At 40.8% G+C, this 17,364-nt stretch overlaps 1 protein-coding gene across 1 annotated transcript in view; it reads left to right on the forward strand.

Annotated features, from left to right (window-relative positions):
• nck2a (NCK adaptor protein 2a) overlaps positions 1-17,364 on the forward strand; it is a 40,281-nt gene that overhangs the window by 12,010 nt on the left and 10,907 nt on the right. The window contains exon 2 of the mRNA XM_034128829.1: positions 15,706-15,947. Coding sequence (XP_033984720.1) covers positions 15,722-15,947 — 226 coding nt within the window. The 5' untranslated portion in view covers positions 15,706-15,721. The remainder of the gene's footprint in view (positions 1-15,705; positions 15,948-17,364) is intronic.

A 17,364-nucleotide genomic window follows, 5' to 3' on the forward strand; every position in this document is an offset into this window, starting at 1 on the left:
AACTCCTGACATTTTCTCTGTCCCGAGTCACCAGCTGAACGTAGCCTCTCGTTATACCAGCTGAACGTAGCCTCTCGTTACACCAGCTGAACGTAGCCTCTCGTTACACCAGCTGAACGTAGCCTCTTGTTAGCTTACTGCTACTATTAGACACTGCGCCCACTCTGTTGCCAGATTTGAGAGAAATAAGCAACCAGGTCTATGAAAACAAGCCCAAAAGAAGCAACACATACATGATGTTGTGTAATTTTAAACCAAAACTAAGGCCTCAGGATGACTTTAAGACGTGAACATGGTCATTTTTGTTTTGTAACATTAAATAAAATAATAAAAATATTTTATAAAAAAAAATTCCCGATCCCCGATTTTTTTCTCCCGATTCCGATCTTTTGAAAATCACGTGATCGGCTCCGATCCCCGATCACGTGATCGGATCGGGACATCTCTAAAGGAAATCCTTCAGTGGGATAACCATAATAGAAACAGGAGAGCTCAGAGGACGAGCATTTCAAATGTTTATCAGCCAGAGCACTGACCCGAGAAGTACACGAGAGCATGGAGACGGCATCATGGATTATCTTTGTTTGGCCCTTAGCTTAAGGGCACAAACAGAAACCTACGTTGTCCATATGATTTAGAGAGGGCAGGAAAAACTGTTCTTGTTCAAAGTAGGGAGCAAATATCCAGGTGTTACATTCCTGGTGTTGAACTTTCTTTGGAAATGTTCGCATTAACTCGATGCATTGATAACACATTTTCAACTTTTTTAAGGTGTAATCAAAGAGTCGCAAAGGTCTTAAAGCAGGGGTGTCAAACTCAAGGCCCGGGGGCCAAATCCGGCCCGCGACTTCATTTAATGTGGCCCCACAAGAGCTTGCAAAGAATATAATATGTTTATTATACGGTTACATGCCGCTTTACACATTGCCCATAAACTACATGTCCCACAATGCATCTCAAATTAGACTTTTATTCTCGGAATTTGACTTTTTTCCTTCAAAATATTACTTTTTTTTTCAAAATTTCACTTATTTTTATTTATTTTTTCAGAATTTGGCTTTTTAAAAATCATTTTGGGACATACGCACTGAAGAGACTTGCAATTATTTCCCCTAGACTTCTGCTTTCAGATGTAGTTAATTATGAAGTTATTACCCTATCTGATAATAATCCAATGCAGAGGCAATCATGTAACATAATACATTATTTTATATATATATTAAATATTTATATATATATATTTATATAGTCTTGAAGTTACAACCGGCCCTTTGAGTGCAACCATGATGCTGATGTGGCCCGTGATGAAATTGAGTTTGACACCCCTGTCTTAAAGCATGTTATAAGTGGGATTTGTTATGTCCTCTTGATGAAGCTACAGAGAGTTATCACCTGAGTCCCCCCCCTCATAGCGCTTATTTTAGGCCGTAACAGGCTGCTGTTTTCAGAAATACCAGCTCTAAAGCCCCTCCATCAGCAGACACACACTGTCAGAGACTAGCTGGTGAGCATAGCATGATAACTCAGCAGCTAAAGAGCCAGATATTTCCCTCAGGAGTTGGAATCAGGTGGCCAGAATCACGACTCAAAATGAGTGCTTTGTAACTGCTGCATGTGCAAACGAGAAAATGACTATTCCTTTTTTAGAAAAGCTTTTACGTTTCTGAAATGGCAGATTTGAAAGGGCAGAATATCAGTCTTCATGTGATTCTTCTTTGGTGGTTCCAAATATGTTTACTCTTAACCTTTACTCTACTAGCAGAGGTTAACGTCTTCTTCAGAGGTTTGGCAAAGAGTGGCAGCTAGAGATAGTTTGCATTGTCTTGTTTAGCTGGTGTTGAAACATACTGACAACAAGAACTAGCTTGTATGGGATTCATATATAGATGCAAATGAGATGTAGCTTCTACATATGCCATTTCTGTTTCATCATCTCCCCGGGGCTCTCCCATCAACACGAGGTTATGTAACGGAGACAAACAAACATGCAGGATACGGAGCTGGATACCAGGAACAACTCTGTGCTCCTGCTCCTCAGAAAGAGTTCCCATGTGTCTTGGAAACCTCGGATACATTTAGACTGTGTTTTCAGTCTGTCGTGGAAAATAACAGTCTCTTATGGAAAATAAATAGCATGGCAAAAATGTCCCAGGAGGAGACCCTGTCTTTCGTAAAGTATTTTAATAATTCTCATCATCTCTACTAGACTATTTGATCTCCTTTGACAGTTTAAAAACAGATCCTTTTCGGTTTACTGATGGTTTTTAAACACTAATTGAATCAAATGTACTTTTTTCATCTTCAGAAAACATGAAGATTAAATGAAAACACATTCGCTTAATTTTGATATGAGTTTTTATTGTGACTTTCTTTCATAAAATTAACATACCGTAGTTCCAGAATCTCAAATGTGAAGATTTGATACTTTTATTTGGCATATTTCGATAAATGTTTGTAATTTAGGTAATTGAAAAATATCAGGGGCATTACTCTCTATTTTCAAACATTTCATAGATGAAACAATGAAAAAAAGTAGTCTTTTTAACCAAGATAACAATTACTTACTGCCCTTGGTGGTAAACATTGTTTCTTTGTCAAAAAGTCGTTTTATGACTTTGTCCTTATCTCACATTTGGTACAATTTGTTGCCTTGTTTCTTACCTTTGGGAGTAGTAAGAAAAACCTTAACCTAAATAAAGAATAATTTCGAAAGAATGTATCCCTTCAAAATCAGGATAACGATAAGAAACTATGGCATCAGGACTTTAAGCCTAGTTTGAGACCCGGAGGATTGAAATGCCACTACAGTCTACTCAACAGTTGACTCTAAGTAAATGATCTGTACTGGTGGAGTCGTGTGAAGGCGTTCAACAGGTCTGCATCCCGTCTTTCTGCATCGCTCATGCTACATCAGTCTGCTCTCCCTTGGGAACCTCACCTGATCAAAGAGAATAATTCAGGTTCAGAGCCGAGGGAGGCGTAGAGAGATACCCGACGGAGCAGAAGGTACAAAGAGAAGGTGAAGCTCAAGCTGGAGAAAAGTCAACGTTGGTTTGTGTTGCGCGGAGAAGAATTACGAGCGTTTCGGAGGACTATTTTTGTAATCCCTGAGCTAGATTTTACAACATGTTCTTTTTGCAATTCATCCCCAAGAGTAGGTTGTTTTAAAAATGAATCAAGCAGAAAAATGATTTGCTCATACAGCATAGGGTCTTAAGTGTTGCTGCGTATTCATCACATAAATTAAAAAGCAGAAAGTGAATTAACTCTAATATGCAAATCGTGCAGATATCACAATCTCAACAGTATTCATGTCTTGTTAAGTTTCCCTCCCAAGTTGCCTCATTAGGATCAAATCACTTCCTACCATGTATTGCTTGCAGGGGTCCTCACAGATAGTATATTATTACCTGCAGGAAATGTAGAGTTACACGTTTGGGAGTAAACCCTCTCACTAATGCTCTGTTTTTCTGCTTTTTCTGTCCTTAATTTAATCCGTGCATATTCGGAAAAGAAACCCAAGCTGAGGTCTGTGCATTATTCAAAGTAACTGGGCCATCTATTCTGAAAAGAGACTTTGCTGTTGAGTGTTTTTGAATGCAATGTTTCACTGCGCGGAGCACCACAAACTACATTTTAAATCCCAAAGCAATGGAGCCAAAACCTTTCCGCATGACTAGATACCACAAAACATAATCGGGAAATATTTATTTTTTGTGGGTTAAGTCAACTGACCCTTAAAAATAATCAGGATGACTTTGTTTTTTATGGATTAGGCACCGTCTGTTAGGGCTGCTCGATTATGGCAAAAATCATAATCTCGATTATTTGGGTCAATAATTGATATCACGATTATTAAAAACGATCCATTTACTTTGAAAACATCCATTTATTGAAAAAGAAAATGTGAACAGTATGTTTTTAACAGTTGATTACCCTGAACTTCAATTATAATTCAACTGAAAAACCAATAAATTTTTTTTTTTTAATTTAATGTTTTTTTTTTTTTTTTTAATTTTGATTATGTTGTTTTCATAATCGTTGCAAGCCAAAATCGTAATTGCGATTAAAATACGATTAATTGAGCAGCCCTACCGTCTGTGTCCACTTCAATGTGGGATCCTCAAGATGAGGAGCTGTCAGGGCTGTGAGGAGAAGGAGAGAGTATTGGGAGGCTCGCAGGAGTACAAGACCATTTGAAAGTACAACCACACGCCCACGCTGCTGCTCTGCATCCCTAGATGGGAGATGTCAACTCTCTAACAGAAGCAAACAGTATTATCTTTCTCACAGAGGTCCCCTTGTGTTTCCATGTGTGTTGACAGTTGTAAGTGCATGTGGCCTAGATTGCTTTAATCCACAGTGAGAAGACAAGCAGTCATGTGTAGTCCTTTTTATTGTTAGGTTGCATGTCTAGTTCAACAGTTTGTTATACAGTGCTGCTCTTCAGTGGACTGGAGACTGAATGGTTGCAGGAGAGGAAGCTGTGGGAAGGGAAAGAGTCAATTGGACACATTTGAGGAAATGGAAGCAGTGATGTTTAGAATCTGACCCTTCATTTGTCAAAAAACTGCTCTACAAACTCACAGTATATCACCAATATACATCATTATAGTTTTAAATTTGATTAATTGAAACCACACTTTATTTTGTTATTGAGGCATCATCTAGATAAGTGGACGTTGAAGTGATAACAATTAGTCTGCTCTCCTATATCGTGAGATTGTTAAATAACTTGTGTATGATTGCTAAAAAACTTAAGTGAACTCGCAAATAGCAACTAAACTACATATGTCACCTTTTGTTATGAAAATGTGTTTTAGACCTCCTTAGAAATTACAATCTAGCACAAACCAATATTATATATAATAAAATCTGTGTGTTTAAGACGCAATAAAACACATTTTTGAATAAACCAAACTTCTCAAAGGAATTCAGAGCCATACATGAACTTGGCCCAGATAAAGTAGTCTACTTTATAACCCAGTTCTTCTTTAACCAATTGTATCACTGGTAAAGTAGGCAACAGAAGCACAATCAGCAAACTGTTCATATCTGCAGGTAATTATCTGTTCCTAATTTCCTGTGATCAATTCAGAAGTCTCCCCTGGAAAAGAAAAGAAGCTGGAACTATGTTGACATTAATAACCTCATTTCCATATCAGAATTGGAGTGTTGTCAGATTGTCTGTAAGTGGTCTGGACAGCTGTAGAGAGGCGCCTGATTACTCACCATATTACTATGTTTCTGTCCATAACCCTGCTCCTGCAGATGTATAATGAGCGTAGTGTTGTTACTCTTCACTGGCCTGACTCACAGGGTTATTCATTCATGAAGAGCATCTTCAAACTCTGCATGAATACAATCTGGTCACTCCTTACACTCACAGCAAGTGTATCTTCTTTCTGTAGAGTGCTCCTGATTGCTTTAGGATTACTTCATTGACTTTATTGATCACATGCGGGGTGTATTAGAAGCTGAAATGGATTGCTTCTGTTGCTGAAGGCATTTATGTGTTCTTGATTATACGAGCTTCTCATACTCGACAAAGTCTCTAAGCCGGTAAAACACTGCAGTGTGGAAATGTTTCTCAAAATGCTCAGCGTGGCATAGAGCATCTCTTGTTCTCTGCACAGCCTGCAGCACTTTCTGTGTTGGATGGTCTTGTTAAAATCACCCCCCGCTGCAGGTGAAAAAAAAACTACCAGCGTTCGGTTGTGTTTCTCTCCATGAAACATAGATTTGCATGTTCGAGAGAGAAAACCACAAGTTGAGTCTGTAAGTCAGAGATATTCTTCAGATGAACGGTCAGAAAATAAAGGAGAATTCACGACGAATAGTTCATTTGAAAAGCATACAGTAGCTCTTACAGCTGAATTGTTGTTATTTGACCTGGAAGTGACCCGTTTTTCACACACATACTTTATTTCTCTCTGAACTCCCCCTCTCTTTCCCAGACTCAAACGCAACATCACCTCGGGTTTTTCTCCGTCTCTTCTACTCCAGGGAGAACGCGCAGCATTGTACATCAAAGCTGTGTTCACTACATTTTGCCCGGCTGCGCAATACAGCGATTGCCTTTTGTTGTTGTGCCAGGGGACATGGATGCCAGATTGTCACACACAGAGTTAAAAATAGAGACGGTCCTTCCCATTTTGCTCCTCAACCAAAGATGCAATAATGGATCAAAAAGACACGAGGACAATTATGCTAATAGATGATGGCTTCAAATCAAATCAAATCAAGTTTTATTTATATAGCACATTTTTAAAACGATTTTTGGTCGAGCCAAAGTGCTGTACATGCAATAAAAACACTTCACTTTGTTTGTTGACTTGTGAAGCCCTCTGAGACAAATAGGATTTGTGATTTTGGGCTATATAAATAAACTTGAATTGAATTTACTACAATTGCAAACGGAAGACAATAAATGACAACAGCAAAAATAAAAATCACACACAGGGAAATGTCAGGAGAGAGAGGCTGTGAGAGGTTGTTATAAACTCTACAAGCTGCTCAGGAGAGACGTCTCACCGTGTGTTTAGAGTGCAGGGAGGTGTGCAAAGTGAACAAGCAGCGCAGTGTTGTGGAAGCAGGTGAAGTGGCCATCAAGGAGAAGGGAAAACAACCAACAAGTAGTCTATTTATGGCTGAAGTGAAAAGAGGAAAAGCGTAAGAAGTGCAGTGCAGTCGGGATTCAAGGTCTTCTTTCCATGTGATCATTACGATGGAATAATAACATCAAATGAACATGATGCACTACTCTGTGTCCTAAAATAAGCAGAAACTAATTAAAACGGCAACTGGTATAATGTGATCTCTAACAGACTGGAGGTTGATGCTTCTGTAGAAAAACATATCTACGGACCATCTGTCTGCACAGATCATGTGAGACGCAAAGGATTAAATAACAGTGATGCACGTGATTATATCCCACTGTCACTCTGCTGTCAAAACACGGTGTCAACGCATATTCTCATGTGATTCAACATGCGATACATACAACATGTTGGAAACACAAAAAAAATATATGAGGAAACGTATTGATCCTAAAGGGCGAATAACGATCTTTGTTCAAAGCACCACTCTGTGCGTGCAGAGCGCACCTCGCCCTTTGTGTGGATTGAAAGTTGACCCTTTGTAAAGGAATATCGAGCATCGAAGAGTAAGGGGATAAAAGTCACATGTCGGTGAAAACTGGACCACCCAACGACTGTTGTCATGGATACTCCCTCAACAATGTTGGCTTTCCTCAGGAGAGGAGGGCTGAAGCAATGACAGAAAATGAAAGTGACATGTGAAAAATTGCTTGTAAAGAGCAGAGGGGGGAGGAGAGGCCGGATGGAGAAAGGAGGGGATTCCACATTTCTGTCATCGCCCGTTTAGGCAAGTTACGATTAACGGCATCTGTCTCTGGAGGAGTGAGAGTGCCGGGTCAACACGGAGACTAGTTAAACCACTTCTCTGTATCCTGTATCATACAGGCTGCATTTCAGATGGACATAAAGGCATACAATACAACAAGGCAGCAACAAATAATTGTAGTTGTTGGTTTAATTACGATTTCTCTTCACATTTAATCATTGGTATATAACATTTTAGAAGAAAACATTCTTCACAAATTGTTCAAGCCCAATATGAAGTCTTCAGATTATTGGTTTTGTTTTGATCAACAGTTAAATAGTCATTTCAGAACTGACATACTCAAGCTTAGAGAAGTTTAATTTGGCTGCTTAAAACCAAACACCATCGGCCCTTTTTTCATTTCTTTGCATATTGTAAAGCAGATTTTCTACCAAAGAAAAAGACAATCTCTCTCAACTGTAAAATGTTTTCCAAAAGCAAGCACCTGTACAAGTTATTTAACAAAGCTAAAGTTGTTAAACATTTATTTTGTTAGGTATTAAGGACGGATGAGGATGAGGACTACCCACGTATGTAATAAAAGCTTTCAGCCCGTAATGGATTGAAGTTTTGAGGTTTGATTACAAGGTCTACCTAAAACGTATTTCACTAATAGCTTCCTTTGCAATGACAACAGATCAATGCACTTACTAATGCCCGCACATTATACGCTTTTAATATGAGTAAACTTGCCGGATATCATTTGGTGCTTTAGAGAAGTATACTGTCCTCTGTGGAGCCGATGCCATCTGTGAGTGTTGGGATGCAGCTCAGGCGTCGGCCCCACGAGGACGCATACAGTAGTTTCCGTTACAGTTTTGTGTCATATAGACCGTTCGGCCACACTAGGACGACAGAATATGGCAGTAAACGACTACGGTAACGATAACGGGTCCTGAGGTGGATAGAACGGCATACGGAACGCTCTGGGGGGTCCAACGGCTCCGTGTGTACGCCTCTATACGATCATTTTCTGATAACGATGAAATGGCCCCGCCTCCCTCTCCCCACGTCTCCTGTGATCAGCTGCTGGGCTCTCAGAAGAGGGGGAGGAAAAGAGAGGCTCCGTTCGTTTATTATTCTCATATTATTATACAGAGTCGTTATCAATTTGTGTTAAAGCTCAATAAATAACAAAGAAGACCTTTGACCGGCACTTTTCTAATTTTGTACGGATTTAAACTTTAACGGACATGTTGACCGGCGAAAAAAAATGTTAACGGAAACTCTGCCGCACGGTTCCCTCGTCCCTTGGAAGAGGCGGAGAGGTGGGTGTTTTTCATCTGCTGGTGGACTGGATTTACAGCAGGAGCACACGCCATCCACCGCGGAGAATAAACAGAAGGGCAACCATGTTCCGGGGTCTTCTTCGCTGCTTTGGTGGAGGAAGTTACAGCGCCACGTACAGGCTCGGCATATGTACTGCAGCTTTTCCAGCGGTTGGAGCTAAACGGAGCCGTCTCGTGTGAACAGACACTTTCCGGTGTCTATTGCGTGTGGACGGAAGCCTTTTTTGCGATTGCGTATGCGTTTTACCGTATGCGTCCTCGTGGGGCCGCAGCCTCAGGCTCTTGAGAACAATCAGGAGGGTTTCTGCCAGAGCAGCAAGAATCATACTAAGACTAAAATAAAACTTCAGCTAAAGTCTCCCAGTTTTGAGATACATACAGATGGAGAAAACAGTAAGTCTGCAACCAACAATTGTTTATGTTATGAATTAATCTCCCAGCTGTTTACATGGTTAATCATCTGTAAAATGTTCAGTGAAAAATGTCCATCTCAGTTTATCAAAGTCCAAGTTATTGTCTTTAAATATCTTGTTTTGACAGTCTGAAAACACCAAATGCACTGATGTAAAAAATGACTTTAAAACAGCATTATCTGTCATATGAATGAAGGGCTAATGATCTAAAAAATAATCGATTAGTCAATTTAGTGTTGCATCTCAAATGTGCAGCATGATTTGAAGAGCACAGTCACTTGTGTACACACATTGTACTTCACATTAAGTAAGGGCATGTTTAAATGCACATGCTATTGTGAAATAGTCTGTAATCATCATCATTAAGAGCTGGACTTTTTTAGGAACTGTATTTCTGTTCTTCGTTGTGATTGGTCTCTGGTTTCTCACCACAGTTTGAGGATACGGCTTCTTGTTCTTCCCTTCATATGTTGTGGTGGTGATGGCCGCCCTGCCTCTCTCTGTGTGGTCTCACTGCTCCTTCTTCTCAGACCTATTTTTAGCCGACAGCAGGGAAGCTCTGTGTTGTGCTTCAGATGTCCTTGTCTGCTTTTTGGGCTTTTTTAGATGGCATCCCCAGAAGCTCAAAGGGAGCATCCACTACCCACATCACAGTGAGGCAGATGAGCTCATATACCACACCCTCAGTTTCAGGAGTGTGTGACAGGACTTGTACCGTATGTGTGTGTGTGAGTGACGGTTGTAAATCATTGTCACAATAAAGCTGTCGCCCTGTGTTCCTTATGGCTTTGTTTGTAAAGGGAAAATCTGGCAGCAGCAGCCAAACAGGTGGAATAAAATTGTCAACTGCGTGTTAAAAGGCACTTCATTCATGAGGATGGAAATTAGCTCAAAGCTAAATCTGGCACTGTTACGCTTGACACATTTGAATGTTTTAAGTGTTCATTACTGTGCATTGTCCCTGCCAAATAAACGATTACATGAAAAAAATCCGTCCACCTCCTCCATTTCGGCTGCAAAATGTGTCTACATTTGATCTAAATTGCAATATGGACTAATGAAATATCCAAATTCAACTAAGTGCAATATTTGGCGAAGGCAAAATATGTAAAACTGTCTTCAGACCTAATAGAACATCTTTGTTTAGTACAGATAAAACCCACACGATGATCATTTTAATATATTCTCCAATAAAAATGTATACAAATCTTCCAAAAATGATCATTCTCTCTTATTTTGCTAATCATTTCGCAATGGTGAAGCCAGTCAAACAATCGCAATCAGTTCAATTATTTCAAAAATCTTGCAGCCCTATCCTTCTCTGTTCTCGTTGTAATGATAGAGAAGCATTTCTCTCCAAGAGAAGGCAGTAGCTGCAGCAGAGGGAGTGAGGCTTCCTCATGTTTCAATCTGTGCAGTCCACTCCAAGTGCTCGAGACACTGATTGCCAGAAGGGAGTGAAGCAGTCCTCCTTCCTGTGAGGAGCAGCTCCTGCAAACAGCTCAGAGTGGAGGAGGGGAGGAGGGGAGGAAGGGAGGAAGAGACCCCCCCCCCCCCCTGAATCGTGTCCGTCTTTGACCTGAAAGCCAAACACAGAAAGCTCTGCCAGACGTTTTTTTTTTCTTCTTTAAACATCCCCTCTTTTTTTTTATAATCCTCTTTTACTTTCCCTTTCTCTTTGTGTGGTGTTGAAAGAGCTCAGAGCGTTCCCCCCCTCGGTTGTGAAGTGCCGCTGAATCCCAGCTCAGCAGCCTGTCGCTCCTATTTCCTCTTTTAACTCCCAGCGGAGGAATGGGGGGTCAAGAGGACCGTCGGCTCTCAGGCTTTCCCCCTTTTCCCTCTCAGCCATGTCCCTCCCAAAGCTGTTTGTTTTCCTTTGTGTGCGTTTTTATACACTCTCTCACAGGAAAATAGTTTTTTATTCATCCATCTGTCTGTGATATAAATCAAAGAAACCAAGTTAGTGGCTCTGATTTAAAAAAGCAAATCTTCTTTCAAGCATCTCCAGTTTTTACCGACTGTAGAAAGAAGCAAAACATGTGATCTTTAAATGCATTTCATTGGCATGCCAAGAGCGACTGGCATCAGAATGAACAATGTTATAGCTGCCACTCTGATATACATTCGCCCATAGAGGAGGATGGTTTTGATTCGTAGTGGCATTTACATCATGCTGGCTAATGAGCAAGGTTGTCAAGGAGACGGGGAAATTGGTCTAATGGGTGAGAGGCGGGTGAGGGGGGTCGCTAAATATGTAACGCTGTTCATTTACATGGGGTCAAGTGGAAATAAATGACATTTAAGCTGGAACTATTGTCGAAGGGTTTCATTGTGGAGCTCTCACACCTAGCATGTGTTGGTCTTTCCTGTAGTGTGTGTGTAGCTTTGCGTGCATGTCAATGGTCTGCAAAGGCTAAAATCCCAATGTTTCTCAACTCAATTTCTTAGAACATGACAAGCAGCAATATACAAATCAGGCTGAATTTAAAGGTGGGGTAGGTAAGTTTGAGAAACCGGCTCGAGATACACTTTTTGTTATATTCCATGGAATGCTCTTAACATCCCGATAGCAATGAATATCTTAAGTGCTTTGACAAAAAATCCATAAAAAAATGTCATCTGTGGAAGCCGTAATACTGTAAAAAGCATGACCAATCATTTTAGCCGGCACGGTTAAAATGCTTTTTACAGTACTACGGCTGACAGGCAGGTAGGCCATCCAATCATTTGAGCCCGCCCGGCTAAAATAACTGGATGGCCTACCTGCCTGTCAGCCTTCCATCTGTGCACAAGCTTATCTCGTGCCCTCATTGGTCATGTGCGCGTTCGTGTGTGTTGGAGGAGGTGCTCTGTAAGGAAGTGGCAGATTTTTTCCGGCCGTGTATTTTCAAATTCTAGCGATCTCGAGCCGGTTTCTCCAAAATTACCTACCCCACCTTTAAGGTCTGGCTCGAGTTACTATCACCCCGTAATGTTAACGTAGAAGTTTCCTTGGTTTGGTCTTGTTTGTCATTATGTTTTAAAACAAGGTTAAATGAGAATAAATGTTAGTTATTTATATGTGAGCAGGGGACAAAATGAAACCGTTGAGAGTAGCACACCCTGCACTTAGTCACCAGCTTCCCATTTGTCTTTCTACGTAGAGCCGATGATACAGGATGACCTCACTAAAACTGTCCAATGAATCTTTTAGCTGTCACATGACTCCACATGCCGTATGACTTCATAACTGCTCATGCTCTGTTTATAGAAAGTCTACGTGATCAGGCAGCGGGAAATAAAATAAAAAAATAATTGAAAAGCTTCAACCACGGGTGTGAAGGTGACCTTACGGTGCGAAGCCTGGGATTCAATCTGCATGCTGAAGGAATATTTTAAATCGTTTCTGCATAGAGGAGGAAAGTAATAAGAGTATCCAAACAGAGCCAGGAAACAATACTACTGACATTTCTGATTTGTATTTTAATATCTCACACGTAGTGACAGTTAAATACCGTGCAGCATTTTCCCAACAGGCCTCACCGCGGTTTACTCATCCATCCTCACCAGGAGGAATAAAGGCAATAAAAGGAAAGGAAAGTAATAGCCTGGCATAATCCAGCAGCTGAAGCCCGAGGGGATAGAGGCTGCGGCACGCTCACATACCTCCGTCTCCTGGAGGAGTTGACGTCACCGTCCCTCATCTTGTCATAAATCTGTCCTTCTATATACTGTTCTCTCTGAAGAATCACAGCTGCTGCTCTTCTTGTCTCGTCCTGTCTCTCGAACTGACCCCTCCGTCGTCTCCTTCCTGCCGCGGTAAAATGGAAAGTTGGACTAACTTAAACATCCCGCGGCATGTTGCACAACTCCCCCCACCCCCCCCCCTCTTCTGTCCCTGTCCCGGCCTGCGGAGAAATCCAGTTTGACAGCTTTAGTGACGGCAAGCAGAGGCACATTCACAAGTGCACAACACAAGCTGTTGCACTTGCATTCGTACTGCTTGTTGTACAGATAGAGGTTATTAGACACTCTCATGCAGTGTCACACCACCCTGCGACTGTAACTGTAAGAATGTATTCAGGGATGGCTGCGCTGTCTCTGTGGCTGTGGCCTAATTGAAGTGGAATTACATTTCTTGGGTTTGAAATAACAGCCATTGCTTCATAGCCCCCCCCCCACCCCTCCTCCATTTGCATTTCATGAGATGTAGCCAACACAGAAGATATCAATCTTTCCAGCACTAATGGAATCTTTGATTTGGTCTAATTTGTGCAGCAACACTTCTCATGAGTCATAATTCTCTTTTGTGGTTACGCTTTATCTGCCCTCTCATTAAAGAATAAAATGGAAATGACAACACGAGTAAGAGAATTTACAATCCCCCTGCATCTTAAATGTGTTCTGCTGTTTCTCCTCGTGTCTAGTCGGTGGAAAAATCTTTATTTTTGTGCACATGAATATAGATATGCTCTCCCGTCTGCTTTCTCTTACACTTTCCATTTTCTAAAGTCATAGCAGGGGTTTTTCATTTTGAAAAATAAATGTCTTAACCTATCTCCATTATTAAACGGCTCCATAAAAGGCATGCATTATATGTAATTGTGTTATAGAGGATATTAAACCTGTCAGTTTTAGCTCCCGAAGGATCCTGCAGCCATAAATCCCAGCGTCAAACAAAAGCTCCTCATGGCCTTACACGAGATTAGATATGAAGAAGACCGTTTTATTTGATTATTCAGACCGTGCAATCACCGACATAAAAGCTTTACAACTTGCCTATTCATTCTGTATCTATACGTGTCCCCTTTTCATCTGCATCCTTTTTATTTCCTTTTATTTATTCCAGAGATCTTGTTTCCAGCTGCAGACTTTTAACAAGGCGCTGAGCTATAAATAAATCGATTCTGTGGATAGTTTCTCATGCCGTGAGACGCCTTTTATCACGAGGAGGTTTTCACAGAAACTGGATTACATCTTACTGTGTGTGTGTGTGTGTGTGTGTGTGTGTGTGTGTGTGTGTGGTGTGTGTGTGTGTGTGTGTGGTGTGTGTGGGTGTGTGTGTGTGTGTGTGTGTGTGTGTGTGTGTGTGTGTGTGTGTGTGTGTGTGTGTGTGGGTGTGTGGTGTGTGGTGTGTGTGTGTGTGTGGGGGGGTGTGTGTGTGTGTGGTGTGTGTGTGTGTGTGTGTGTGTGGTGTGTGTGTGTGGTGTGTGTGTGTGTGTGTGTGTGTGTGTGTGTGTGTGTGTGTGGTGTGTGTGTGTGTGTGTGTGTGTGTGTGTGTGTGTGTGTGTGTGTGTGATGTGTGTGTGTGTGTGTGTGTGTGTGTGTGTGTGTGTGTGTGTGTGTGTGTGTGTGTGTGTGTGTGTGTGTGTGTGGCAACTGTCCTAAAACCTGTTGGCTTTGTCATGTTTTCAACAGTTGGTTAAACTTGATATCTTCCTTCAGGGGTGTGTTTTATGAATCAAAATCTGTTTCATTACCAAGTAGGTTATCACAAGGATGTATATACCATACTTTGGTATAAATAGTGCATACAAAGACACAGAAAGAAGAATAAGTAGCAAAAAATAGTACTAATATAAACAAATATTTTAGGTCTATTGTTACAAATTAAAGACAGTATTCAAGCAAAAGTATAAATATGAGAATGTGTGTATGTGTTATGAATGTGACTCTTATAACTGTTAACACAGATGATTATGTGGTAAGCAATGTGAGTTTTATTGTGCGCTAATCTCTATCAAAGTGCCAGTTTAGGCAGTGAACACAACCACAAACTTCCAACTCATATTGAGGGAGGTTATGTAATTTAGCTTTGTGATAAACTGGCAACCTGTCCCCAGTGTTTCCTGTTTGATGTCCACTGTGAGCCGGGATAAGCGCTTTAAAAATCCTGTGCATGGATGGATGTGGATTAATGTGTAATGACTTGTCACTGCACTGAGCCTCACACACACACACACACACACACACACACACACACACTCCTTGAAATCACCCTGTACACTAGAAATAAGTCATTTACAGAGAAATTATTGTGGTATAATACATTTGTCATTCAGTCTCGTTTCCATCATTATTCACAAAAATATTATTCATGAGTGCTTGCCTGATTGTTAAATGTATATTACCTAATAAATCCAGTCACTAACTCATTCATAACCATCATTCCTTAATGCTCAATTACTTCTTAATTGATTTAAATACCCACGATCCACCTATCTGCCCCCTAGTGGCAGTTTGAAGCAGTGCCAATGATTATGATTATGATTTTACACACGGCATCTATTGCACGTCTGTCCGTCCTGGGAGAGGGATCCCTCCTCTGTTGCTCTCCCTGAGGTTTCTCCCATTTTTCCCTTTAAACTGTGGGTTTTCTTCTGAAGTTTTTCCTTGTACGATGTGAGGGTCTAAGGACAGAGGGTGTCGTATTGTCATACAGATATTCTGTACAAACTGTGAAGTCCACTGAGACAAATGTAACATTTGTGATATTGGGCTATATATAAATAAACATTGATTGATTGATTGATTGATTGATTGATTATAAATGGCTTCACTCTGTGATAATTGTTCCTGTGTTACTCCTCGCCTCACCTCACTCCTCTTCTTCTCCCCAGGAGGACTCCATGAAAGATGACGGAGGAGGTGATTGTTGTAGCCAAGTGGGACTACACGGCCCAGCAGGACCAGGAACTTGACATCCGTAAAAACGAGCGTCTCTACCTGCTGGACGACTCCAAGACCTGGTGGCGAGTCCGCAACACGGGGAACCAGACGGGCTACGTGCCGTCCAACTACGTGGAGCGCAAGAACAGCCTGAAGAAAGGCTCGCTGGTGAAGAACATCAAGGACACATTGGGTAAGAGAACTCACTCTCATTTTGCTGAGAAATGAACAGGTGGGTGTTTTGACCTGTGGAGGAATTTACTGCCTGACTTCTTGAACTCACTACTGAGTAAAGCTCGACTGGTCTCCAATCTGCGTTCTCTGCGTCCGATTTGCTCGCTACTGCGTCACCTCTAGTTATACCCAGGTTTCCCCCACTGCAAGCACACTGTTGTTTGCTGAACTGATTGATAACAGGACAGCGTCAAATCTACATCTTCTGTCGCAGGCTAAAAGTCGGGCGTCTTTCAACTCCACCTCTCTCTTCTGTAGCACGTGCAAAGGTTTGGCTGTTTGATAGATTATATACCTACAGGATTCTTGTTTTTTTTTAGTGTGTATTTCAATGGTTGAATGCACAAATTGTAAGTCGCTTTGGATAAAAACGTCACATATAATGTAAGACAAGATAAAATGTACTTTATTGATCCCAGTTTGGGAAATGTTTGCGTTGCAGCAGCATAAAAGACAAGGCATTGCACATAAAGAGGCGAAGTCCCTCCCTTTCCGGGGGAACTCCATGGGACCTTATTTAGGAAAAAGTATATATTGAAGTCAATGGAGAGAGAAAGATTATCTTTCGATCCCGTTTGAATTGTGCCACGAATTACACATATGATGTTTGTCAATTTAAAAGATAATTCAAAAAAATAAAAATGTGTCGTAAAACTGTGAAGTAACACTTTTTTTTGTGTGAAACCGCTCAATGAACTACATCTCCCGTCTCGCACCACACACCAAGACGGCCGTCACGTTGGCACATTTCACTTCTTTCTTTCAGAATGAGGTGAAAAGCATTAAAAGAGGTGAAAATCACTACAAGTCTGGGCATGTTGAGAGCTGTACATACACACAAGGGGAGTTAGTCGGTTCCGTAAGAGCCAGCATGCGGGACCGGGATTCTGGGATTTGTAGTCTTTCTAGTTGCGTATTTTTCATAGTCTTGTATTTCAACAGTTTTACGACAAACTGATTTTTGACATGGAAATTATTTTTTTAAGATTGACAAACATCATATGTGTAATTCGTGGCACAATTCAAACGGGATCGAAAGATAATCTTTCTCTCTCCATTGACTTCAATACATCATTTTTCCGAAATAAGGTCCCATGAGTCGGAAGTAGATTGGCGGGACTTCGCCTCTCTATAAGATAAATTAAGAGTAGAAATAAACAATTCTAAAATGTAAACATCTCAAAATTAAAATAAAACGGCAATAATAAAAGTAGAAAATATACATATTGAAATAGCAATTTACAGTAAACAAAATATAAAGGATATTATATACATTAAGTGTGTGAGGAATGGAATATTAAATAAAATATAAGTGTAAAATGTACATTGTGAGTTTAAGTCCATTAAAGGTGTGTTTATGGTACATGGTAATCTAA

This window comes from Trematomus bernacchii, unplaced genomic scaffold (genome assembly GCF_902827165.1).
Source record: "Trematomus bernacchii unplaced genomic scaffold, fTreBer1.1, whole genome shotgun sequence".
Lineage (NCBI taxonomy): Eukaryota > Metazoa > Chordata > Actinopteri > Perciformes > Nototheniidae > Trematomus > Trematomus bernacchii.